At 38.1% G+C, this 26,583-nt stretch overlaps 1 protein-coding gene and 1 pseudogene across 4 annotated transcripts in view; one reads left to right on the forward strand and one right to left on the reverse strand.

Annotated features, from left to right (window-relative positions):
- ABCB1 (ATP binding cassette subfamily B member 1) overlaps positions 1-13,918 on the reverse strand; it is a 102,380-nt gene extending 88,462 nt beyond the window's left edge. The window contains exons 1-3 of one of the 3 annotated variants that reach the window (XM_082472467.1): positions 13,595-13,918; positions 12,981-13,054; positions 7,935-7,995 (exon numbers count right to left, since the gene is read on the reverse strand). In XM_082472467.1, coding sequence (XP_082328593.1) covers positions 7,935-7,995; positions 12,981-13,048 — 129 coding nt within the window. In that variant the 5' untranslated portion in view covers positions 13,049-13,054; positions 13,595-13,918. The remainder of the gene's footprint in view (positions 1-7,934; positions 7,996-12,980; positions 13,055-13,594) is intronic. The other 2 variants (XM_082472468.1, XM_082472469.1) reach the window with 2 other exon arrangements.
- Positions 13,919-18,360: 4,442 nt separating this feature from the next.
- LOC309665803 (small ribosomal subunit protein uS5 pseudogene) lies at positions 18,361-19,842 on the forward strand (annotated as a pseudogene). The gene has a single exon. The product of its transcript is annotated as a small ribosomal subunit protein uS5 pseudogene (transcript).
- Positions 19,843-26,583: the final 6,741 nt, after the last annotated feature.

Consider the following 26,583-nt stretch of genomic DNA (forward strand, 5'->3'; position numbering starts at 1 on the left):
AGCATGCTGACTGTCCTTTTCATGATCTTGGGACAAAAGCAAGAGAGAGAATGGTTACTAGAGGGGGATATGTCAAGGGAAAACTATTTCGTGAAATCATATACACATTTATAGGTAAATCAGTCAAAGAGACCATTGGTGAAAACACAGGAAGAAAACTGAGATAGAGCAACGTCTTAGGAAATAAGAGAAGTAATTATTTCGAGAACCTGGGGTGAGGGATCATCAATGGGCACGATAACTATTAGGAGAAACAAGATATCCCCTGATGCCCCAAGACCCCACATAGTTGCAAAGGGGTAGAGATCCTTCTACAGTTGAGGGATCCAATCTGTCATCACCTTCACCAAGTGATCAAACTTGGTATCACAGAAAAGTAGAATACCCTGACATTTGATGTTTCCAGGTGTGATGAGACATGAAGTACACAGCATCCCCCATACAATTTCTTACCAAAAATACTTAACATGAGTGTATTAAAACCTTTAGACTTAACTTTTAGCATATAAGAAATGCAAGGCATGGAATAACAAGTTAAATGACACCATAAGGAAGAAATAAAAATCGTCCAGAAAGTGAAGCATTCTATAGGACAACTGGTACCTCGTTTCACAGGTCAATGTCATTTAAAAAGAGGAGAAAAATTTGGAATTCCCTGGCAGTCCAGTGGTTAGGACTCCACGCTCTCAATGCCAAGGGCCCAGATTAGATCCCTGGTCGGGGAACTAAAATTCCACAAGCAGTGCAGTGCAACCCAAAAAAAAAAAAAAAAAAAAAGTGTTCTAGACTCAGGAGACACAGTATTCAAATATCATCACTGACTGGATCCTGTTTTGAACAAATCAACTGCAAGAGACATTTGGGGGAGCTAACTGGAAAAATGTGAATATAACTGACTATTAGATAGTATTACGGAATTACTGTTCATTTTGTTAAATATGATCATTGTACTATGTTTTAGAGGAAAATGTTTGGTAGGAAAATTTTTAAGAGATGTAAACAGAGGTAGTTACTTACAAAACATCATGAAATCTCTAATTCCAGGTGAAATGTGTGGCAAAATGTTAACCATTATTAGTTATAGATAATGGTTACATGAGTATGAATTTTACTATTGCACCTTTCTATATGTTTGAAAAATCAAAATAAAACTTTGTAAAAGCAGGATGGTTCTCCAACAGGCAAAGGTATGTCTCTTCATCTCAGGCTAGAAGAAATGAGCTAAAAGTGAGCACAGATACAAACAAGTGTCTGAGAACGAGGACAAAGTTGAGAGAGTTCAAACCTCATATTTATTTGTGAGGTGAGGCAAGACTGATTTCTGGAGGGAAAGTGGCAAGAAGATTTGAGGAAAGTGGTAACATAATGCTGAGTAGGACAAAAGCCTCAGTGCAATGTCCCACCTCTGTTATATACCAGGAAGGAGACTCTGGGGAAAAAAAAATCTCTTAATAACCTTGAGCTTCAGTTTCTACATTTATAAAATAAGGAAAATACTCATATACACAGAAAGCTTCACATAGCTGTAATGAGGCTAAAAATGATACTTAATGAAAGAAACTTTATTAGGCATAGGATATAATAATATACAACACAAGCAGGTACTGTTATCGGTTTTAGAAACGTAAAAGTTAATAAAACTTTTAAGGAGCTTACAGTGAGGGAGCAGGTAGACAAAAAAATGTTGTAACACATCAGGTGAAATGTAGAACAGGAGTTTCATTATAATCAGAGCCCCTTTAAGTACAAGGAAATGGAAAATGTTTGGTCAGATGTTGACAGGGAAGAGAGGGGGTGAACCAGCACCACACAGGAGGAAGAATGCTCAGCAGTGAAAGCCAAGGGATGGACTTCCCAGGGCAAAGAAGCAGAAGGTGCTGGCAGGGGAGTGGTTTAGGTAATATTCAGCAGGCAAGAGGGCAAACATGATCTTACCATGGTGCCTGGGAGGAGGCAGAAGTCAGCGAATTCATTCATTCATTCACTCAACATTCAAAACATATTAAGCACCAAACAGGGATCAAGCTCGGTTCTAGGTACTAGCAACAAGTAAGACAAGCTAAGACAAGCTTTACGAGGACAGGTAGCTTGAGTAAGACAAGCTACCTGTCCTCATAAAACTTACATTACATTTTACTAGTATGCAAATAGTACAAGAGGGAATAGACGCATTCGACAGTCATTCAGTATCTAAGTACCTATTAAAGTTCCAGGCACTGTTCTAGGCACTTGGAGCACAGCAAGGAAGAAATCACACAAAACCACCTGCCCTCATGGAGCTTAGATTCAGAAAGAAGACAAACATAAACAAGAAATCAGACAGTGGTTAAGTATTCAGAAGAAATATCACACAGGGTGATGTGCCACAGTGACAGGCAGCGCCAGCGGGTTCGGATTGGCTGGGCGGGGAAAGTCTCTATAAAAAGGCAACATCTGAGCTGAATCCTCAGTGACAGGAAGGAAAAAGTCATGTGACAATCTGGGGACAGAGGTTCCAGGCAGAAAGAACAAATGCAAAGGTCCTGGGGTGAATACAAGCTCAGTTTCAAGGACCAAACATAATTACCACTGTGGCAAGAAGAGGGTGAAGGAGATCTGCCTGCCGTGAAATCAGAGATGAGACAGAGGTCAGATAACAGATTACAGAGACAGAGGTCAAACTTCAGCCAGAGGAGGAAGTTTGGTTTTACTGTCAACTTCCCATCTAAGTGTAAAGGAAAAGGCATTCGAGGGTTTGAAGGATGGAACGGAGGTGATCTGATGTGGCTACTGTGGGTAGAATAAGTTCTAGAAGCGCTAACATGGTGGAGGGAGACTAGGAGGTAAGAGAGTGGTTGAGAGAGTGAAGACTTGACCAGGTGTAGGAGGGCAGAAAAATGCTCCGGCTTCCAAGCATGTGCACGTCCTAATCCCAGGGACCTGTGAATATGTGTCCTCACGTGGTAAAAATGACTCTGCAGACATTAAGGATATTGAGATGAGCAAACTATCCTGGATTACCCAAGTGGGCCCAATGTCATCATAAGGGTCCTTATAAGAGGGAGCCAGGGAGATCAGAGTCAGTAGTAGGAGAAAAGCTAAGTAAGAGAGTGGAGTGAAGTAAGGAAAGGGCCACAAGTCCAAGAAGGCAGGAAGCCTGTAGAAGCTGAAGAAGGAAGGAAACAGATTCTCTCTTAGAGCCTCCAGAAGAATCCAGCCCTAATGGCACCTTGACTTTAGCCCAGTGAGACTTTGGGCCCCAGAACTATAAGACAATACATTTGTGTTGTTTTAAGCTGCTAAGTTAGCGGTATTTTGTTCCGACAGCAATAGAAAATGAATACACAATGTCAAAAAATGGATAATAAGGAACAATGGCCAAGCAAGAAGGATCATAAGCGGGGGTAGAAGAAGACAACCATTTGAGTTTACAGCATTAGAGGTGGGAGTCCACCCAGATGATAAACCAAAGGTCTTTGTCCACAGTGTAATTTACTAAAGGAAGGCAGGGATGAAGGTTGTTGGAACTGAAGAGGTCAAAGAATGTGGAGCTTAGGAGGCATTAATAAGGTTACCAAATAGAAGAATGATGCGAGCATAGGTGAACGAAGTAGAAGCAATCAAATGACAAGGTCCGCAATGGAGGAGCAAAAGTAACTAGAAATTAGTAGAGGGTATCACTGAAAATGGATAGAAGATATTATAATTGTCCAGAACCAAACTCAAACAGGGATGGAGTTTTGCATGAAAACGATTTGGAAATGGTCATGTGAAACTAGAGGACTGCCAACACTATCACTGGCCCCTGGGATTAGGGGTTGAGAACTCTAAGTTCACAGGCAAAGATGACACAAGAAAAGAACCAAAGAACTGGGAGGAAAATGAGCAGACTGTGGCATCACAGACGCAAGCAAGAGGAATGAATACGGTGCACAGTGTCAGGTGCTACTTAAAGGTCAGGATAGACTGTCCACTGAATTTGGTGAGTGTTGGAGATGGAAGCCAAATTATAATATGTTAAGAAGTGATTTGGAGGTGAAACAGAGAGCAAAGGCAGCTCCTATTTGTGAAGCAAGCTAGAGGAGATGGCTTTAAGGAGGGCATGAGTGACATGAAAGACAGGTGACATGTTAATACCAATTGGAAAAACCCAGATGAGAGGGAGAGATTGAGGATACAGAAGAGAAAGGATAATAATAAGAATAACGTAAGGTCCTTGAGAAGGCAGAGGATATAGGAGCCAAAGTACAGTGTACAAGTGGGTGATTAGATTTAAGAACCAAATGTTTCCTGTTATAATAGGAAGGAAGGAAGAAGCAACTGATCCAGGTACAGGTATGTTTGTCAGACTGGGAGAGAAGACCTGAGGAACTTCTGTCAGGTGGCTTCCAATTGGTTTGTGAAATAAAAAAAGAGGTCATCCACCAAGAGTTGGGGTTAGGTGGGGAGAAGTGGGAAATTTGAGTAGAGGTTTAACATACTCAGCGAGAAGACGAGGAATACGATTTCTGTGTGGGATACAGCCTATTGCGAGATTTTTCTCCAGCACCAACCAGCTGTCGGGGTTCAGGCACCAAGAAAGCAGATGGCTGATTATGCCTGGGCTGGGCATGACAAGTGACAGGTGAAAGGAAGTTTAGAGTTCCGGCAAGAGTATCACTAAAGTGATGACCATTGCTCTAAACTGATAAGAAAGGGAATGGAAACAGGAAGGGGCTGATGGGAAACTGATGGGTCAGTGGACTCAAGATCCAAGGAAAACAGTGAGCATACTGAAGAGAGATGAGATGGCTGGCTAATTCAATCTGGCTGCTTCAGAATGGCACTTTGGAGGTAGAACAGTTTCAAGTAACAGCAAAATCCAGGATGTGAGTGGGTGGCTGGAATAAAGGGGAGGGAAAAATTACTGCCGCTGTGAAGGTCAAAGAGCGGTTATCCTTATAACACCATAAAACTCACCCAAGATAGTAGGAGTACCAGGGGTGGAGAGGGAGACACTGAGCAAGGTGGTAAAGTCTCCAGTGAAGAATGACCAAGTGGCCAGAAGATAACAGCATCAACAAAGAACCCTTCAATCCCAGGCAAATAAAATTTTAACCAACCACATACTATCATAAATGATTAAAGTTGTTAAAAGCTCTGGATGTAGCGTAAGCAGATCTTGGCAAAATTCTGGGCCTTTCCCCTTACTAGCTATGTGACTGTGTGACTGAATACATCGCTTAAACCTCTCTTGAGTCTGTTTCATCATCTGGACCATAAGAATAACACAAGTTCCTACATCACAGGGTCACTGTGAGGATGAAGTTAAATAATACACATGGGTGCTTAACAGATGCCTGGCACAGAGGAAGCACTTAACATTGCCACCTATTCTCTATTTAGAAAAAAAAATTAATGTTTCAATAAGATACATAAAGTAGAAAGATCAGAGTTGAATCTGCAGCAAGAGTGTTTGATCTTTAAGGAGTGCTTCGTGTAAGAAGTGTAGCCCAACTTGTATTGTTCCCGCCCTAATTTCCAGTTGTCCCGTTTCCTCACTTGCTTTAGATTTTATCCAACTTCTGTGTTTCTGTAAATGTTGAAACAAAGCCTGACAGAAATAAAATAAAGGCCAGTAGAAAAATTTGAATCTATTCCTTACCTCTTTTTCATCATTTTTCTCAAGACTGCCAAAAAGTCTTCTAGTAGAAAAAAAGTTAACAGGGGTGGTGTACAGAAAACAGTGAACGTTGCAAGCCTGAGACTGCATTCAAGGTTAGCCCTTGGCTGGCATCTAGAATTTGGATTTTGGGGAGAGTAACCATCACCCTAACTGATAAAAGTGGCCAAACTATTTGTACAAACAATGTGCTTTATGCTGAAGGTCTGCCTTCGTTCTGTGAGTCTGGAATTTTGGTACACGCTGCGTCTACATGATCAGCCCGCAGTCAAAAACCCTTGGGCACTGAGTCTCTAATGAGCTTCCCTGACAGACAGCATTTCACACGTGTTGTCACAACTCATTGCTGGGGGAATAAAGTTGACTCCACTGGGATAAGACATTGGGGGCTTCTCTTGGACCTCTCCCTCTTTCCTTTGCCCATTGCTGATTTTGCTGTAAATCTTAGCCACGAGTACGGCAATATGCTGCGTCCTGTGAGTCCTCCAAGTGAATCATCAAACCTGGGGTTCTTGGAAAGCCCCAACACATATCAGTTTTTGTCTTAGCTGGAAATTTTTAATAATCAGCAATGCCAATAGCATCAGCATTTTACTGTTAAATGTTCTTAACATGTCCCTGTCTATCTGGGTTTTATACACAAGTTCACAGTTAACTATGTCAGCTCTTCAAGAAAAAGGCATGAGAAAAAGCCACTTAAATAGTACAGCTTTTCCTCAAAAGGCTTAGAATATATTCCTTCTATGCCATCCTGAGCACTGAGATTTACAACATGAATTTCCTAGGTCTGAATCTTGGCCCTGCTGAGGATTCTTGGGCAAGTTAGTAAGTCTCACCTCACTTTCTTTATCTGTAAAATTAGAATAATAATAGTATCTATCTTCAAGGGAATTGTAAAGATTAAATGCGTTCATATAGGAAGTACTTAGTGCAACACATGGCATAAAGAGCTGTATTTATGTTATAATTATTAGCCTTCAAACTCCAGATGTTTACTCTTTTGTGGGCTCAATTGTATTGATAGTATTACTTCTATATATTAGGTCTGTTAAATTTTCTAAAACATAAGACTAATTTTTTAAGTTACTTATAAAACAAAATTACAAAAGAAATACTTTGGTCTCCAAGTGATAGAACGGAAATTAAATCTTGGCAATAAACCCTATTTTAACATCAAAGCTTCTTTTAGTGTAAGAATGAAATCTAAAACAAATAAAAACTGTCACTTGATTATTCAAGTAGTCTTTCTGAGAAGGACCCAAGTGCATAGCCTCATTTCCCCAAAATTCCAAAGAGAGTGGAAACAGACTCAAAGGTGGAACTTTAGCAAGAGCAATTGCAGTGCAGGAAGATGAAGTTCTTATAAGATAACCAGCGTGCTCAGTGTAAAAGGCGACTCTTTTTTCCTGCCTATAAGCTTTTTTTTGTTCAATTTACTAATATTCATTTTACAAGATGGACTATCCCCCCTAACACCACACACACACACACATTTTAGAATTGTTTGGTGTGTTATGCCTGAATTATAAAGTGTGCACTCCAAGATTTAATTGGTTCAGTAGTCTTCCAGGTTCTACTTGCACAGTTCACCTAAATCTGTATTCTCAGGGGGAAAAAAAAAAAAGGATCCAGGTAGAGAAAGACCATCAACCAGCCTGTCTTAATCCAAATCTGATTAAAGAAAAGCTTCTAAGCAGCTACGTGAAACCAGAAAATAAGATAAAGAATTAATTATATTCCATGAAACCAGAAAATAAGATAAAGAATTAATTATATTAAGGTTTTCAAATTCCAGATTTTCAATTATTCAGCACAGAAGAATAATGATATGTACTAAGTCATACTAATAAATAATCCACTGCTAACTTCTATCATATGAGTGTCTGGGACTTTGACCTCAAACCCGCCAGGATTAGAGCCCTTGTCGACAGGGTACCCCGTTTTTTCTTTGATCCACGCTCCACATGGCTGGTTTCCTCTATCTAGATGGCTGAGACCATCACTGGGAGAAGTGCTTGCATAGGTAACATATCACTGGCGACATACCTAACTAGGAGAATACTGAAATCCAGGCTAGGAAGGGTGAGTCTGGAGGCTCATTGTACACAGCAAGTTATGATTGGCATTCCCCTGAAAACAAACTAAATTAAACGAATTCATTTTACCTCTCCATTAACAAATACAAACAAATTTCTCTCCAAGAAAGTATTATACCAGATGAAATACCTCTTATCTAGATCAGGAGAAGTCAAATTTCCAAAGCACTTTGAATAGTGAATACATTCAAACTCACCACTGCAAAAGTACTGACAGTTGGTTTCTTTTCTTTCTTCTCATCTTTTTTACTGAAAAACCTAGCAATAGAATTACATAAAACTTTAAAAACTATATAAATCTTTAATTACCCAATTAACATAGAGCTTATATTTAATAACAAATAGGACAAAGAAACATGTCTACAATGTTATTAAAAAAACAGGTTATAATATGATCCCATTTATGAAGTTTAAGTATGTTTACATATACCTTAGAAATCTATACATGTGGTTATCACTGGGTGTTGAGATTTCTACCAAAATATTTTCTTCCTTGTGCCTTTGATATTTCCTAATTCTCTATGGTGAATACACAGAGACACAAGACTTTTGCATTAGAAAAAATAATACTAAAAAAAGAGAGCTTCCTGTTTTTCTTCTAATTAGAAAATCATTCATGCTCTCCAGACTTAATCCCCTTAATTATCATCTGAGTAATTCTAGCAGCAGACAGCTAGTCTATCTATCTACCTAGATATTATCCTTAATCATTCCCTTTACCTAGTGGAGAGTAGTGGCAAACAGATGCAGGGCATAAATTACCCTGAGAAAGGTAATTAAATCACTTTCCTTGAGTAAATCTAATTCTGAAAAGATGTCTGGAGCCCTAAATGGACCATTAAGGCAATAAATGCAACCTAGAAAAACTACCATCAAAAAAGATGGTTTGTAAACCGCAAGAAAGCGGTCCTCAGGCAGAGATAGGAAGGTCAAGTATTTTGAGCTCAGATTCGAAACTCTGTAACTAGTTTTCTATTCTATGTAACTGCCACCTAGCATATGAAAGCAAACCAACCAAAACTAGCCTCCGCATCTACATTTTCATATTTATAAAAGAAAGACTACTTCAGGGAAGAATTACATTATTTTTACACAGCTTTTCAAGTTCAAAAAGTAAATTCATTTTTGTCTTTGTTCTTTACGCTAAGCAAAGTCAAAGAGTTGAAGCAACTTCTAAAGAAAAAAAAAAATCCAGCGTCTACCCCATATTTGGCTTTGGAGTAATGTTCGAGGGACATAAAAACACACAAAATACACAAACATAACTCTTCAGATTTGGTTCCACCCTATTCCCAGTAAAGGCGTGGTTTCAGTATCCCTGGAATCAGGATGAAAGGAAAAAAATAGCCATACATAACTGAGTTTTAGCTCTAAGCTTTTTATTTATTTTTTCGTTCTCTAAAACTGCAGCTACTCTGAAGATTTATAATGTTCCAGACACTGGCTAAGTAAACACTTCCCATAGAGGACCTCATTTAATCTTAATCTCTGTGAGGCAGGCACATTTTTGTCCTTCCTTTAAAGACAAGAGAACTGCAGGTGAGAAGAGTTAACTAATTTGTCCAAGGTCACACAGCTAGAACAAAGCCAAGATTGAAACTGAAAAGTCTAACTCCCAAACACCAGGCTATCTGGTGCAACCTCAGAATTCTGAGACACTGAGTTGCAAGGAAATGCACATATAAACTGACTCTCACCCCTCCTAGAAGACTCATTTATCCCCATCCGCTCAGACACAGTGCTGACAAATAGCAAAAGTTGCTTATCAAGCCTCATTTTAATAAAGAATCTTAACAAATGAAAATATGCCAAGTGGTACTACTACCCAAGCATTATACCTATTAGCAAAGCCACGTGCTTCTTTATAATTTCAAATATAGTCTAAAAAAAAACTCACAGAAAAAGAAATAAGATTTGTGGTTATTAGAGGGGGGAGAGGGGATGAGAGGCAGCTGGTCCAAAGGTACAAACTTCCAGTTATAAAATAAAAAAGTGCTGGAGATGTAATGTACAAGAAGATGATTACAGTTAACACTGCTGTATGATATATATATATATATACATATATATAGAAGTTAAGAGAGTAGATCCTAAACGTTCTCATCACAATAAGAAGAAATTTTTCTTTTTCTTTTATCTATATGAGATGATGGACGTTTGCTAAACTTGTTGTGGTAATACTTCACAATATTTATAAGCCAAACCATACGCTGTACACTTTAAACTTACATGGTTTTGTAGGTCAATTATATCTCAATAAAACTGCTCAAAACTCAATAAACTATATATACAAAAATATATAGTTTTATTAAGAACAGATTAAAATCAGTAATGGTGAGCACAAGTTAATAAGAGCTACTTAACCAAAAAAACAATTTCTAGTTTGAAAAAAAAAAAGTCTGTAGGCCATGATAAGAATCAACAATAAAATGAAGGTATGTGCAGGCTCAAACGAATCTTTTTTCTGTTTTTCAAAATATGGACTCTATTTTATTTTCTGAAGAATAAATATAAGTAAATGTCCCACAAATATTTATTGAACATCTTTTTCAAAAATGGAGGTATAACTGACATACAACATTGCATTAGTTTCAGGTGTACAACAGAATGATTTGATATTTGCATATATTGTGAAATGATCACCACAGTAAGTCTAGTTAACATCTGTCATCATACATAGTCACAGAATATTTTTCCTTGTGATGAGAACTTTTAAGATTTTCTCTCTTAGCAACTTTCAAATATGCAATATAGTATTATTAACTATAGTTGCCATGCTGTACATTACATCCCCATGACTTATTTTATAACTGGAAATTTGTACCTTTTGACTCCCTTCACCCACTTTGCCCCCCTTTCCTCCACCTCTGGAAACCAACAACCTGTCAAATGTCTTTATCATTTCCTTCCACATACCCTTAATACTTCTTACTCCAACATCCCTAAGTGTTTGTGTCAAAAATACATAGTTGTTTAAGGTACCAAGTTTAAAAGTCAAAAACAAAATGGGAAATATCTACCTTCCACTCTTTGTAATCTATTTTCTTTTTGTTTATTTGGAAATTTTTTATTACGCAAATTTTCAAATAAACAAAAAAAATCAAAAGAACAGTAATAAGACTACCCATAAATAATTCACCTAGATTCAACAACTGTGAACATTTTGACCATATTTTCTTTATCTGCATAACAAAGTATACATTATAACTGTTAAAATTTTGCTGAACTATTTGAAAGTAAGCTGCAAACATCATGGCACTTCACATGTTTTCCTACCATTATCACATATAATAAAATTAACAGCAATTTGATATCAGCTAATATCCAATCCACATTCAAAATTTCCAAGAATGTTTTCTATAGGTTTTTCCTTTTTTGGAACTGATGTAATAAAGGCTCACACATCACATTTGGTGGTTTTGTCTCTTTAGTCTCTCTTTTAAATCTATAAGTCCTCCTCCCCACCTACCCCCGCCAAACATTGACTTTTCATAAGAACAAAAACAGATGTCTTATAAAATGTCCCACATCTTGGATATGTCTGTTTCAAACTTAGTCCAAATTGAGACGTGCAGTAAGTATGAAATACCCAGATTTGAGGACTTAGTATGACAAAGAGAATGTAAACTCTCTTGTTAAAAATTCTGATTACATGTAGAAATTATAATATTTTGTATACACTTGGATCCCTAAAATATATTTTCAAAGTTAATTTCACCTGTTTCTTTTTACTTTTTAAATGTTGCTATTAGAAACTTAAAAATTACAAATGTGGTTCACATTATATTTCTATTGGACAGCATTAGTCTGGAAGCTTGATTGGATTCACTGAATGATTTGCAAACATACTTCCCTGGTGATGTCGTGTCACTAAAGTCTATTCCACCATGAGCCAGGCCAGGTCTGATCACTTGGTTAAGGTTCCTAACTGCAAAATCTCTCCACTGGAAAACCACACTTTCCTTTTTCCAATTAAGAATTGTGGCTAATTCTTAGATTCAGCCTTTCTCTGAGCGCTTTAGGATGCATTAACAATCCTTGCCCAAATCAATTATAACAATGCAGGTTTCAATATGATAGCTGGCATTTTTCTGTAAACAAGTTTTTTTTTCTCTCTCTCTCTACTTCTCTCACCCTTAGTTTTCCTCCTCCTCTCAGAATTTTATTAAGAATTCATTTATTCAGTATTTCACAATCAAGTACAGTCATTATTCTTTTTGACGCTCAAACTGTCCCAGATTCGGCCAGTGGAAGCCCCTTCAAGCCTGGGTCCTTTTTGACAACTGCCCTGAACTCCACTAACTGTTTTCAGGTACCACAAAGATACTCCAGGCTCAGGCTCAATTGGTATTAGCCCTTTCTCTATGGGGCGCAGATTCCTTTTCGTAATGAATGGTATTGAGAAACCAAGACACTAAGTGTGCGATTTGCCGCTATCCCTTTCAGTGGACAGAAACCGAACTATTAAAAAAAATCATGAAATCATACTGAAGTTTCTAATTCAAATTTAACATTGTTTTTAAAAAGCTTATTTAATGACATTTGTATTTCTTTTCTCTTACACTGAAAAGCTTGGTTTCTAATAATATTAATATATTTACTAAATTGTTTTATTTTACAATTTATTACTAACAAAAAACTTATTGAGCAAAATTTTAAATTTCATGTACAGACACTGCATTGTGATCAAAATTCACTTAAGACAGTTATTTTCCCTATGTGGTGACAGTACCAACTCTATAAATAATCAGGATAATTTCACACCATTCTAGTAACTTCTTTGGTAGTACACTCCTCTCACAATTTCTTCTACAAGGGTCAGCTATTCATTGCCTTAAAATAAAAAAATGCTTAAATGCAGTTGTGGCTTTCTGTCCCATCTGCCATGCCACAAACATGCAATGTTTATGTGACTGCTTTACCAGAAGGAACAAAGAACCACAAAGCAGAACACAAGCAGCACATGATGCAGGCTCGTCGGCGACCAACATCACTTGTAAAGCAGAAGATTAGAAAACACCCAAAAGGAAATGAGCACTGGCCTGTATGGGACCAGAAAGCTGAGGCAGAAGCTCACCATGCAAATGCTGTGCTCAACTCAGCCAGCCAACTTCTGCAACTACTTGCATTTAAGATAAACATCATCAGCAGCAGCAGCTGATCATTTATTTCAGAGCTGGAGGCTAGAAACAAATTTCCCAAATCTCTCAAGCCACGTAAAGTCTGAAAATGAAACAGACTACCTTTTCTTGTCCCTTTTCAAGAAGTTGTCCCCCCCTTCTCTTCCACTGCGGCCTTCTTCAAGATCCATCGCGACCTGAGGAGAAACCACAGCCGATTAGCCAAACGCAAGATTCGCAGAAGACGGAGGTGAGGCTGAACTTGAGTCCCGCGCGAAGAGCGGAAGGGCGGGGCGCTCGCCCTGATGCTCCAGCCGCTCGTAGGCGCGATGGTCCCCGCAGAAACTTGCCTCCGCACGCGAGCAGAGTTGCAGGGCTGCGGCGCGGCCCGGACTTTGCCCGCCTCCACTGCGGCTCTGCCTCCCGGTTCCCCTCGCCGTCCACCAGCCCACGGGCTCAGAGCCTGGCTTCCGACACCGCGCTGGCTCTGCGGGCTCAGGGCAGCACACTCCAGGACGCGCGTGGCTAGCACCGAAAACTAGGGGCTGGGGTGCCCCAGGAGCTCCCCGACTGAGAATAAGTCTCACCTCACTTGGTCCCCTTGGACTTGCCAAGTGGAATCTCCCCCTCCCTCTCCTCCGAAGCCCTCTTCCCACAGGGACCAAGCTCAGGAAATTGGAGAGCCCACCCTTCCCGCGAACCGTCTCCCTCGAGTCCCCAGCCTCGCGCTTCCCTACCTCGGGCTTTCTCTTGGAACGTCCACTAAGACGTGAATCTTGGAAGAAGAGATTCAGACTCCAGCGGAAAGTCGCGGCGGATGCGGGCAGCGGCCTCCGCCGCCGAGCCTGGAGGAGCCGCTACTCGAACGCGTCCGGGCTTCCCCTGGCGTAGGGAGCGCGCAGACCACACCCCGATGCTCCGCTCCCCAGCCAATCAGCCGGACCGCTCGGGACCGCTCGATTGAACGCAGATTGCTCGACAAGTTACGAAACAGGTTGGAATTGCTGGAGGAATGTCCTCGCTTCTGTTGCCCCTCAGCAAAAGGGCGAGTAGAGGAACGCTTATCAGCTGACTCACCAAGGACTTGCACATTTACATGGTCCTGTCTGTACAAGTCCAAACAAGTCTCCATATCCACCAAAGTATGTGTAGATAGATAGATATAAATGTGAATATACAATTCGCTCCTTGTGGCTCGAGAGATACTACTGCCCATTCTGTAGTTAGAACGAGTTAAAATTCCCTTCCAAGTAGCACCTTTAAAAAGGCCAGGTGAAATTTTTCTGCAAGTCTTTCTTCAGTATGTTAGTTTCTAAGGTGTATCTGTTCATGTTTTATTTGAAGAGAAATAGAAATAGGAAGATTTTTTTTAAAAAACGTATAAGTCGAAACGGACATTTCAGGGTGGAAATGTAATTAAAAGAATGTAATATTTTCGGATTGTAGCCATCAGGGGAATGTCCATGTTTTTCTCAAGGCGTTTTAAAACTCATATTTTAATTCGGATTCTTTAAGTGTATTTTAGCATATTACGTTAGTGGTAATTTAATTCCATATTTACTGTTACCATTTACAGTTTTTTCTGGTCCTCTCTTTTCCTCAAGTTGTTGAAAAGTAAGTGCTATCTTCACAATTCAAATTCATAAAGCAGCGTTAACTCACATCGGAGCTTTTCATACTTATCAACCCAGGGGAAATGGATGTTGAAACCCTTTGTCTGCGGTCTCCAAGTTACAGGAGTTACTCTCAGCTCAATGCAAAAGTATAAAAGAAGAAAATCCTTTTATTTTTTTACTGCATAGTGTATTTTCCGTACTTTCTCTAAGTAACTCATACTTCAAAGCCATAATTTTCTTTCCATCCTTTATTCCAGATTTTCCTTGCCTTGATTTTTTTTCTTAGCCATGCGATAAGGTTTCTTTCTTTACAAACTGTTAATTAGACCCTCTAACAAGCCACTCATTTTCTCTGTGTTCTAATTGTATATGTGTGTGTACAGCATGGGCCCAACTATTTAAAGGCATAACACCAACCCTGTGTTCCACCTGGGGCAAATGTATGAAGAGTTCCTCTTTCTCCCATGTGTTCTTAATCTGATTCGTGCCTCTGCTCTTTGTTTCCACTTCTGTTTTACCTTGTCCCACCTTTAGTTTATGTGATCCTGTTATACATTTTGTATTCTTGAAAATGAATCCCCCCTAAATCCTCCCTAAAACAATGCAGGATTTATTTTTAAAATTCAAGTATAGTTGATTTACAATGTTGTGTTAGTTTCAGGTGTACAGTAAAGTGATTCAGTTACAGTTACATATATATATTCTTTTTCAGATTCTTTTCCATCATAGGTTATTACAAGATGTAGAATACACCTCCCTGTGCTATACAGTAGGTCTTCACTGTTTATTTTATATATAACAGTGTGTATATGTTAATCCCAAACTCCTAGTTTATCTCTCCCCCCTTGCCCTTTGATAACCATAAGTTTGTTTTCTATGTCTGTGAGTCTATTTCTGTTTTGTAAATAAGTTCATCTGTATCATTTTTTTAGATTCCACATAAAAGTGATATGACATTTGTCTTTGTCTGACTTACTTCACTTAGTATGATAATCTCTAGATCCATCCATGTTGCTGCAAATGGCATTATTTCATTCTTTTTTTATGGCTAACAGGATTTTTTTTAAGTATTACATACATTATGCTGATTGCACTGTTTCTACAGGCTTGAGCTTCAAGTGAAAATCTCTATCAAGGACATACATAGTTTAAGGATCATAATAGCCCAGAGAATTTTTAGTAAAGCTCTGTCTTTCTACTATATATATATATGTTATGTATATATTTTAGTTGCTTTGCTCCACCGACATTAAGATATGGACATAAAATACAATGGACCTAAAACAGTGGACAGTTCTAGCTACTCCCAAGCCACAGGCCTTGACTGTAAAGACTTTGACTCCTGTCTCACATTACTGCCAGCCACTCCTAGTAATATCAAACAGCTGGACTAAGCACTTCCTATATGAGCCTCATTAATTTCCGGTGAAACCCCTTAGAAAGCAGCCCCTTTGCAAGTCTTGACTCACACACCTTCACACAAGCAGCTATTTTTCCTTTCTGAAGTGTGCTTCCCCATAATTCTGTACCTTCCTGCCCTCCACTGGCAAGTAGTCCTTTCACCAACTTGTCTGTACTCTCCCAACACTCAAGATTTGCATCCCTGCTGCAGTCTATTCTGTACGTACCTGTGGGAATAATAATAACTAACGTTGAGTAAGCACTGGCCGTGTACTAGGAACTATCCCAAGCACTTGAAAGAGATTAACTCATTTAATCCCCACAATTATCATCTGACATATGTAGTATTATTGTTACTAACATTAGAACATTAAGTAGCTCTTATTAAATTGTGCTCACCATTACTGAAAGAAACTGAGGTTGACATTGTGTGCCCAAAGTCACACAATTGGTAAGCAGCTGACCCAAGACTTGAAAGCAGTCCAGCTCCCAGCCCTCATAAATACACTCTTAACCGCTCCTACACCATGGTACACTACTATAGTACACTCTCATACACTGCCTTTTCGAGCCTCCCACCCCACCCCTGTGAAACATTTTTATCTTATGACTCCATCTTAGAAATCCTACAATGGCTCCTTAATACCAACTATATCATATCTGAGAGTCTCCTCTTGGCTTTTAAGGACTGTAGCACACTCTCTCTCTCTTCATTTGCCTCACTTCCTTACACTCTCTCCCTTGCCCCCGACACATCCATGGGTGTTCACTCCATTTCAGCTTTTCCACATGTAAATCTTTAAATTAATTTACAGCAATTTTCCTTTTTGGTACCTGACTCCACAAACAACCTGGACTTAGATTCAAGTACTACTTCTGCTGTTTTTGCCGTGTAAGTTTGAACACGTTACTTAACTTTTCAGTCCCTGAGTTGCCTCTTTGGTAAAAAAGAAAATAGTAATGGTACCTCATAGAGTTATTGCAAGATTAAGTGATTTGTGTATTTAAAAGGCTTGTACAGTGCCTGAAACATGTTAAACACCCAACAATTGCTATGTATTAGTAATAAAATCCCCTCCTCAGTCTATTTTTGCCCTTCCTTGGCATTCTTTAGCACTCATGTATGTAGCTACATTTATTTATTCCCTGTTACTTTCAAAGGAGCAAAAGAGGGGAAAAAAACACTACCTAAATAATAAAGAAAATGAGTGAATACACTATCATTTCACACCTTTATTGCCACTTTCCCCAGCATCTGTCACCACAAATATTGCAATAACTTCAAAACTGGTCTCTATTTCTACCTTTACCCCTATTTTTTTTTCATCTCCCCTGTGCTGTTTATTCAGAAGAAACAGGAAAATGTGCTCCATAAAAACAAAGATGTAAATCGAGGAAAAGAAACTCAAGAAATCCAAAAAATGCACAATTCAATACCTTTACCCTCTTTAACAGTCCCTCTCCACCTTCCCCTCCCCAGGGTCTATTGTTAAGAGTAGGTCAAGTCAATGGTTTCCCCTCTCACTGAGAGTAAAATCCAAAGTACTTCCTATGGCCTATAAGTCCCTCCAAGACCCGGCCCCCTCTCACCTCTGACCTCATCTTCTATTACTCTTTCCTGGGTTATTCATCTCCAGTCTCATCAGCCTTCTGTTCTTTGATCATCCAAGCATGCTTCTTCCTCAGGGCATTTGTAGTAGTTCTAGCTACTCCCAAGCCACAGTCCTTGACTTTAAAGACTTTGACTCCTATCTCACATTACTGCCAGCCACTCCTGGTAATAAAGAGCTGGAATAGACACTTCTTCTTTGAGCCTCATTAATTTCCGGTGAAACCCTTTAGAAAGCAGCCCCTCTGCATGTCTTGACTCCTTTAAATTAGTTGTACTGTATGAGTCATTTCTTCATTTTTTCAGTTCTTTTCTCAAATGTCAAGCTATTTTGTTTGAAGAACCTAGAAACAGTGTCTGGCACATAGTAAATGCTCAGTAAATATGTTTTAAGGGAATAGAAAAAATGAATAAGCAGGTTGACTCAGAAAAACGTGGACTAAGTATAAAATTATATAAAGGATTTTGGGTCTTATTTTTATGCTGCTTAAATTTTTAAAAATTATTTATGCTTATACTTACTGGAATATTTCTTCATAATTCTGGGCCTCAGTTCACTCAATATTTGTTCCACAAACATTTACTGAGTGCCTGCCATAAACCAAAAACTGTGCTAAATTGTAGTGATAGATGGTGTAAACGTTATATTCTGCCTTCAAGGAGATAGTAGATTATTTTATTTCTACAAGTTCTTCTGGCCCAGATAGACTGGGATTGTGTGTTTTATTGGTTTTTTGTTTGTATTGCAGTTCATGTAGTGCTTTTCCTGTGGCAGAGATATAAATACCATTCTCAGGCTAGTTGCCTTATTTTCTTTGAAACTGTTTGCCATCCAAAGTAGCATTGACCTCGCTCTTTGCCTCCTTAAAAACAGCAGATGGCGGATGAAGCCAGTGCTGGGGAAGGGCCCGGAGGTGGGGGGGAGGGGGCCTGGAATGGGAGGCCGCGGTGGCTTCCGAGGAGGCCGCGGAGCTTGCGGAGGCAAGGCGGAGAGGACAAGGAGTGGCTCCCTGTCACCAAGCTGGGCCGCCTGGTCAAGGACATGAAGATCAAGTTCCTGGAGGAGATCCATCTCCTCTCTCTGCCCATCAAGGAATCTGAGATCATTGACTTTTTCCTGGAGGGCATGCCTCAAGGATGAGGTTTTGAAGATTTTTCCTGGCAAAAGCAGACCCGTTAATAATTCAATAAAAATAATTAATGAAGAAAAAAAAAAAGCAGACCCGTGCTGGCCAGCTGAGCAGGTTCAAGGCATTTGACGCCACTGGGGATTACAACGGACATGTCGGTTTGGGAGTCAAGTGCTCTAAGGAGGTAGCCACTGCCATCCGTGGGGTCATCATTTTGGCCAAGATCCCCATCGTCCCCATGCGGCCAGGCTACTGGGGGAGCAAGGTTGGCAAGCCCCATACCATCCCTTGCAAGGTGACTTGCCACTGTGGCTCTGTGCTGGTGCGCTTCATCCCTGCCCCCAGGGGCACTGGCATCGTCTCAGCCCCTGTGCTCAAGAAGCTACTGATGATGGCCGGAATTGACGACCACTACACCTCTGCCAGGGGCTGCACCACCACCCTGGGCAACTTTTTGATGCCATTTCCAAGACCTACAGTTATCTCACTCCTGATCTCTGGAGAGAGATGGTGTTTACCAAATCTCCGTATCAGGAATTCACTGACCATCTTGTAAAGACCCACACCAGAATTTCCGTGCAGAGGACCCAGGCTCCAGCTATAGCCACCACATAGTTTTATATGAGAAGAATAAAGTGAATGAAGCCAGAAAAAAAAAATTAACCTCTTCTGAAACATACCTTTTTACCCTACGTCAAACAAAACTAATATGCAAAGATCTACCAAACAGCTCAATCTTTTTATATTGCAATATAATTGATATACATCATGTATTAATTTCAGGTGTACAACATAATGATTCAATATTTGTATATATTGTGAAATGATCACCACAATTAGTTAACATCTGTCACTATGTATAGTTACAGAGTTTTTTTTTCTTGTGATAAGAACTTTTAGGTTTTACTCTCTTAGTAACTTTCAAATATGCAATACAGTATTATTAATGATAGTCAGCATGCTGTACATTACGTCTTCATGACTTATTTATTTTATAACTGAAAATTTGTATCTTTTGACTCCCTTCACCCATTTTTCCCACTCCCACCCCCCACCTCTGGTTACCACCAATCTATTCTCTGTATCTATGAGCTTGTTTTTTTGTTTGTTTTTAAGATTCCACATATAAGTGAGATCATCCAGTATTTGTCTTTCTCTGTCTGACTTAGTTCACTTAGCATACTGCCCTCAAGGTCATCCATGTTGTCAAAAATGGCAAGATTTCATTTTTTTTTATGGCTGAATAATATTCTGTTGTATATATATACATATATATACATATATATATATGTATATATATATATATATATATATATATATATATATATATATACCACATTTTCTTTATCTATTCATCCATCAATGGACACTTAGGTTGTTTCCATATCTTGGCTATTGTAAATAATGCTGCAAGGAACATGGGTGTGTATATATCTTTTTGAGTCAGTGTTTTTGGTTTCTTCAGGTAAATACCCGGAAATGGAATTGCTGGGACCATACGGTAGTTCTATTTTTAATTTTTTAAGGAACCACTATACTGTTTTCCATAATGATGGCACCAATTTACATTCCAACCAGTAGTACACAATGGTTCCCTTTTCTCCACATCCTCACCAACACTTCCAGACAATTCAATTTTAAATGTAAAGTGTATTTGCCATATAAGTCCCATAAACGGTGAGTTTCTCTCAGTGCATTGAAATATTAGATATTAGATGTGGAACCACCAGTATTTTAGCTACTTTCATTACTTCTCTTTATCTTACAGCCTATTAAACTACTCACAAATGAATCTTAATTCCAATTCCTGGCTTTTTAATTTCTGTAAATGTGTTAATAAATATTTTTATTTCTTTAATGTAGAATTTTCAGAAGTTTTAAATTCCGCCATTAATAGAAAATCCATTACATGTGTTTCTATCAATCAACAAGCATTGACTAAAAATGTATTCTGAAGAATGTAAAGGCTCTCTGGTTGTATATTTAGATGAACATTTATATCCTGGCTCCCTTAACCCTTCATTATCTTTTCAAGCCACTCTTACATTTTATCTATTATGCTTTCACCTACTTTTCCTTCTTCTCCTAGGAAGAGAATTTTTAATTCTTCAGGAGGTTCTTCTTCCCATGACTCTTTTGTTGTAAATCCTGTGTCTTTCTTTCCCTGGTCTCTCCAATAATTCATTTCCCCTATTTCTCCTACCTCTTCTATTTAGCCAATCTGAGTGCGAAATCAAGGTTCACTATTCTGTAAAAAGGAATGCAAATTCATGTTGATGAACTCCATTGAACTGAGCCAGAGAAAGAATACACCTGAAGTTTCAGGTCCAAAGAGCAAGACAAATGACAGCTGTTGCAACAATAACCAAGGATCCACACACTCTCCACCCATTTATGTGTAATTAATTTCATGTACAAAGGATGTATGACTATCTTAATGACAGGGGACATTGAATGACTGTACCTGAACTCACCCTGGATTACATCAGATTGTTTCTATGCATGCATGCACTTAAAACAGAAGTTCTTAATGTGAGTATATTGCTCTCTAAGGAGGTTATTTCTCCTGACATTGTTTAACCAATGGATGCAACAGCCTTAACTTGGGTGAAATGGTTATTAGAAGATAACAAATTAACTTAATTTAAAACTAAGTGATTGGACTTCCCTGGTGGCACAGTGGTTAAGAATCCGCCTGCCAATGCAGGGGACACGGGTTCGAGCCCTGGTCCGGGAAGATCCCACATGCCACAGAGCAACTAAGCCCGTGCGCCACAACTACTGAGCCTGCGCTCTAGAGCCCGCTCACCACAACTATAGAAAGCCGGTGCACAGCAACGAAGACCCAACACAGACAAATATAAAAATAAAATTTAATAAATAAATTTAAAACTAAGTGATTTAGCCATGTATCAAGTCAATGACAAACAGAAGCCTGAATTTTACTCCTCTGAGAACCCTTCTCTGTCTATACTAACCAGAAGTGATTTTTACCCACCCCCATCCTACGCCTAATTATCTATACCTCTCATTTGGAATTCATTACTACTGTTTTATATGATTAGACATTTCTTTTTATATTTTAATAGCACAGCAACTTACACAAATAAAGATTCAACACATGCTTGTTGAGACCAGTAAGTGTTGAGTGTCTGAGGTCAGAGACAACTTTATAGAAATCAGACCAGTGGGTCAATGGCTTAAGTTGGTGCTTTGAAAGTTCTATAGCTTTTATCAGCCTCTAGTAGCATCTTTAAAACTCCATTAGTGAATCATCCCTCTGAGTAAGTCTCTGTCTTCTATTAAAATAAACCTCCCTTAATAGCACAAGAAGAATTTTTAAATTAATTGCAGAATTATTGGGAGAGAGGACATGACAGTAAGATCAAGGGAAAGATGAGAATGAAGTGAAGCTCAGGAGGCTTCGAATTCTAACTGCATCACTTGTCGACTGACTGGCTTTGGACAGGTTACTCAAACCTTGATTTGTGCGTTGTTAAAATGGAGACAATAGCAGAAGCCACCTAAGGTTTTTGTAAGAAGTAAACTGGGTAAGGCTTGAAAAGTGTTTGGTATTGAGTAAGTAGTATTATTACCCAGATAGCCTAATAAAGATGATAAATGGAATAAAACAGGAATAAAAATTAACAACTTGAGAGTAAAAGTGTTATGTCTGAAAAGGGCTAGTGATGGACATTGAAAGTAAATAATGATATGGAAATAATTATAAATAATTGTTTGAAATAAAGCTAAAAAGAATGTAAAAATTATCTTGAATAAATTCAGATTTAAAGGCAACAGTTAACCAAATAGCTCTTCATTGTAAATATCACAATGGATTAATATTCTTAATATTTAAAGAGTTCATATAAGTGTATAAGAAAATTCAAAAGCCCAAATAGAACTGGGCAAAATACACAAATATGCAATTCACACACAGAAAGGCAATAGTACTTTGGTGAACAAAGTAGGACATAGTGAAATGTTCACACTAACTACAAAGAAATTCAAATTAAAACAGCAAAGATATTTTGAAAAATGAGTTTATCAAGTGTTCACAAAAGTGAAGTAAAATAGGTAGGAAATGAAAATTATTAAAATGAATAAGGAAATAATGTGGCAATATATACTCTAAATGTTTGACTCAATTCAATTTTAGGAGATCTGTTCTAAAGAAATAATCCAGGGACTTCCCTGGTGGTCCAGTGGTAAAAAATCCACTTTCCAATGCAGGGGACACAGGTTTGATCCCTGGTCAGGGAACAAAGATCCCACATGCGGCGGAGGAACTAAGCCCACACACCACAACTACTGAGCTCGCGCACCTGAATGAGAGAGCCCATGCCCCACAACTACAGAGCCCACGTGCCCTGGAGCCCGTACACCACAACCAGAGAGAGAAAACCCTCACACCACAACTAGAGAGAAGCCCAAGCAGACCGCACGCCATAACAAAAAGATCCTGCATGCCTCAACAAATATCCCATGTGCCACAACTAAGACCCTATGCAACCAAAAAAAATAAAAAATAAAAAGGAAAATAAATAAACAAAATAAATAAATATTGAAAGAAAAAATAAAGTGTAGTGCTGAGTTTAAAAAAAAAATCCAAAGTACAGGAAAAATATCAGGCACAAAAATGTTAATTGCTGCTTTATTTGATAACAGTGAAAAATGAGAAGTAACCTAAATACTTAGTCACATGTGAATGGCTGAGCAAATTATGATGCATTCACTTAAAGAGAGTATAATATAAAATGTACAGCTAGCATCATACTCAACAGTAAAAAGCTGAAAGCATTTCCTCTAGGATCAGAAACAAGACAAGGATGCCCACTCTTGCCACTTTTATTCAACATAGTTTTGGAGAGAAGCAATAGTTTTGGAGGAATCAGAGAAGAAAAAGAAATAAAAGGAATCCAAATTGGAAAGGAAGAAGTAAAAGTGTCACTGTTTGCAGATGACATCGTACTACACATATGATATCCTAAAGATGCCACCAGAAAGCTGCTAGAGCTCATCAATGGATTCAGTAAAGTTGTAAGATACAAAATTAATATACAGAAATCTGCTGGATTTCTATATACTAACAATGAACTATCAGAAAGAGAAATTAAGGAAACAATCCCATTTACCACCACATCAAAAAGAATAAAATACCTAGGAACAAACCTACCTAAGAAGGTAAAAGACTTGTACTCAGAAAACTGTAAGATACTGATGAAAGAAATTGAAGATGACACAAAGAGATGGAAAGATATACCATGTTCTTTGATTGGAAGAATCAATATTGTTAAAATCACCATACTACTCAAGGCAATCTACAGATTCAATGCAATCTCTATCAAAATACCAATGGCATTTTTCACAGAACTAGAACAAAGAATTTTAAAATTTGTGTGAAGACACAAAAGACCCCAAATAGCCAAAACAATCTTGAGAAAGAAGAACAGAGCTGGAGGAATCATGCTCCCTGACTTCAGACTATACTGCAAAGCTACAGTAATCGAAACAATGTGGTACTGGCACAAAAACAGACACATAGATCAATGGAACAGGATAGAGAGCCCAGAAAGAAACCCATGTACTTATGGTCAATTAATGTATGACAAAGGAGGCAAGAATATACAATGGAGAAAAGACAGTCTCTTCAACAAGTGGTTCTGGGAAAATTGAACAGCTGCGTATAAAAGAATGAAATTAGAACATTCTCTAACACCATATACAAAATTAAACTCAAAATGGATTACAAACCTAAATGTAAGACTGGATAGTATAAAACTCTTAGAGGAAAACAGCAGCAGAACACTCTGACATAAATCTCAGCAATATTTTTGGATTCATCTCTTAAAGTAAAGGAAATAAAAACAAAATAAACAAATGGGACCTAATTAAACTCAAAAGCTTTTGCACAGCAAAGGAAACCATTGACAAAACAAAAGACAACTTACTGAATGGGAGAAAATATTTGCAAATGATATGACCGATAAGGGGGTGATATTCAACATTTATAAACATCTCATGCAGCTCAACATCAAAAAACAAACAACCCAATTTAAAAATGGACAGAAGAACTGAACAGACATTCTTCCAAAGAGGAAATGCAGATGGCCAACAGGCACATGAAAAAGATGCTTAACATTGCTAATCATCAGGAAACGCAAATCAAAACCACAGTGAGATATCACCTCACACATGCCAGAATGGCTATCATGAAAAAGAACATAAATAACAAAAGTTGCTGAGGATGTGGAGAAAAGGGAACCCTTGTACACCATTGGTGGGAATGTAAATTGGTGCAGCCACTGTGGAAAACAATATGGAGGTTTCTCAAAAAACTAAAAATAGAACTATTGATACCATATGACCCAGAAATTTCACTCTTGGATATATAGCAAAAAAACCCAAAAACACTATTTCTAAAAGGTACACGTACCCCAATGTTCATAGCAGCATTATTTACAATTGCCAAGATATGGAACCAACCTAAGTGTCCATCAACAGATAAACGGACAAAGAAAATATGGTTTATATATACAATGGAATACTACTCAGCCAAAAATAAAAATGAAAATTTGCCATTTGCAGCAAAATGGATGGATTAGGAGAGCATTATGTTAAGTGAAATAAGTCAGACAGAGAAAGACATGTACTGTATATCACTTATATGTGGAATCTAAAAATACAACAAACTAGTGAATATAACAAAAGAAGAAGCAAACTTACAGATACAGAGAACAAACTAGTGGTTATCAGTGAGGAGACGGAAGGTAGGAGGGGCCGTGTAGGGGATTAAGAGGTACAAACTATTAGGTATAGAATAAGCTACAAGAATATATTGTACAACACATGGAATATAGCCAATTTTTATAATTACTGTAAATAGAGTATAATCTTTAACAATTGTGAATCACTATATTGTACACATTTAACTTATATAATATTGTACAGCAACTATACTTCAATAAAAAATAATTTAAAAAAGAAAAAGTGTACCTTCAAAAATTTGCAATAACACTGGAAAGTACCTATGTCAATATGCAAAGAAAAGGTCAGGGGAAAATTGTGACAGCATGATATTAACTATGTAAAAGAAATTAATTGATGTAATATTAGAAAGAAATATATCAAAAGGTGAAGAATGGTTGTTTCATAGTGATGAAAGTTATGTCAGTTTTTTTCTTTAAACTTTTCAGTATTTTACAAATTTCTATACTAAAAGTATATTATTTTTACAATGGAAAAAGTGGTATTTTGTGTAAAGCATGGAGATGGGCATAAAGAAGAGGTTCCAGGACCCCGGCTATTGTTATCCATCTTTCAGGGGGGGTTGCTGTTTATTAAGGAGCAAACGGCCACATTTAGTGAAGGGCAAAATTAACTGGCTAAAACAAGTAACATGGAGAACTCCCAGTATTCTACATTTCTTCAAAAATTTCTATTTCTGAAAATTCCTTTAATGTTTTTAAAGAAAGAGAGAAAGGGGCAAGGGAGAAAGGTAGAGGTAAAAACGGAGAGATATTTCTTTAAGTGGTAAGAAAACATATTGTAGACTGAAATAACTGGATTCTAGCTTTGGTTTTGCCATCCACTCTGTGTAACATGGGTACATTTTATCTAATTGCTGCTTCACTATCAACATCAAAGTGTCATGGAGAAGACCAAAGACCTAGAGGTACTTTTCCCAACTAACCACCATGTATCTTGACCTGAGGAAGGTAATAAGGAGGAAAGACCATTTAGGGACTTAATTGTCATTCCCCTGAAGAGTGGAGCTCCATGAGGGTAGGAGTCTTGTGTCTTTTTTTTTTTTTAATTGAAGTATAATTGATTTACAATGTGTTAATTTCTGCTGTACAGCAAAGTGACTCAGTTATACACATATAGGCATTCTTTTTTCATATATTCTTTTCCATTATGGCTTATCACAGGATATTGAATTTTTTTAAAAAAATTTTATTTATTTATTT

The sequence above is a fragment of the Balaenoptera physalus genome (assembly GCF_965194825.1).
Source record: "Balaenoptera physalus genome assembly, chromosome: 8".
Classification (NCBI taxonomy): domain Eukaryota; kingdom Metazoa; phylum Chordata; class Mammalia; order Artiodactyla; family Balaenopteridae; genus Balaenoptera; species Balaenoptera physalus.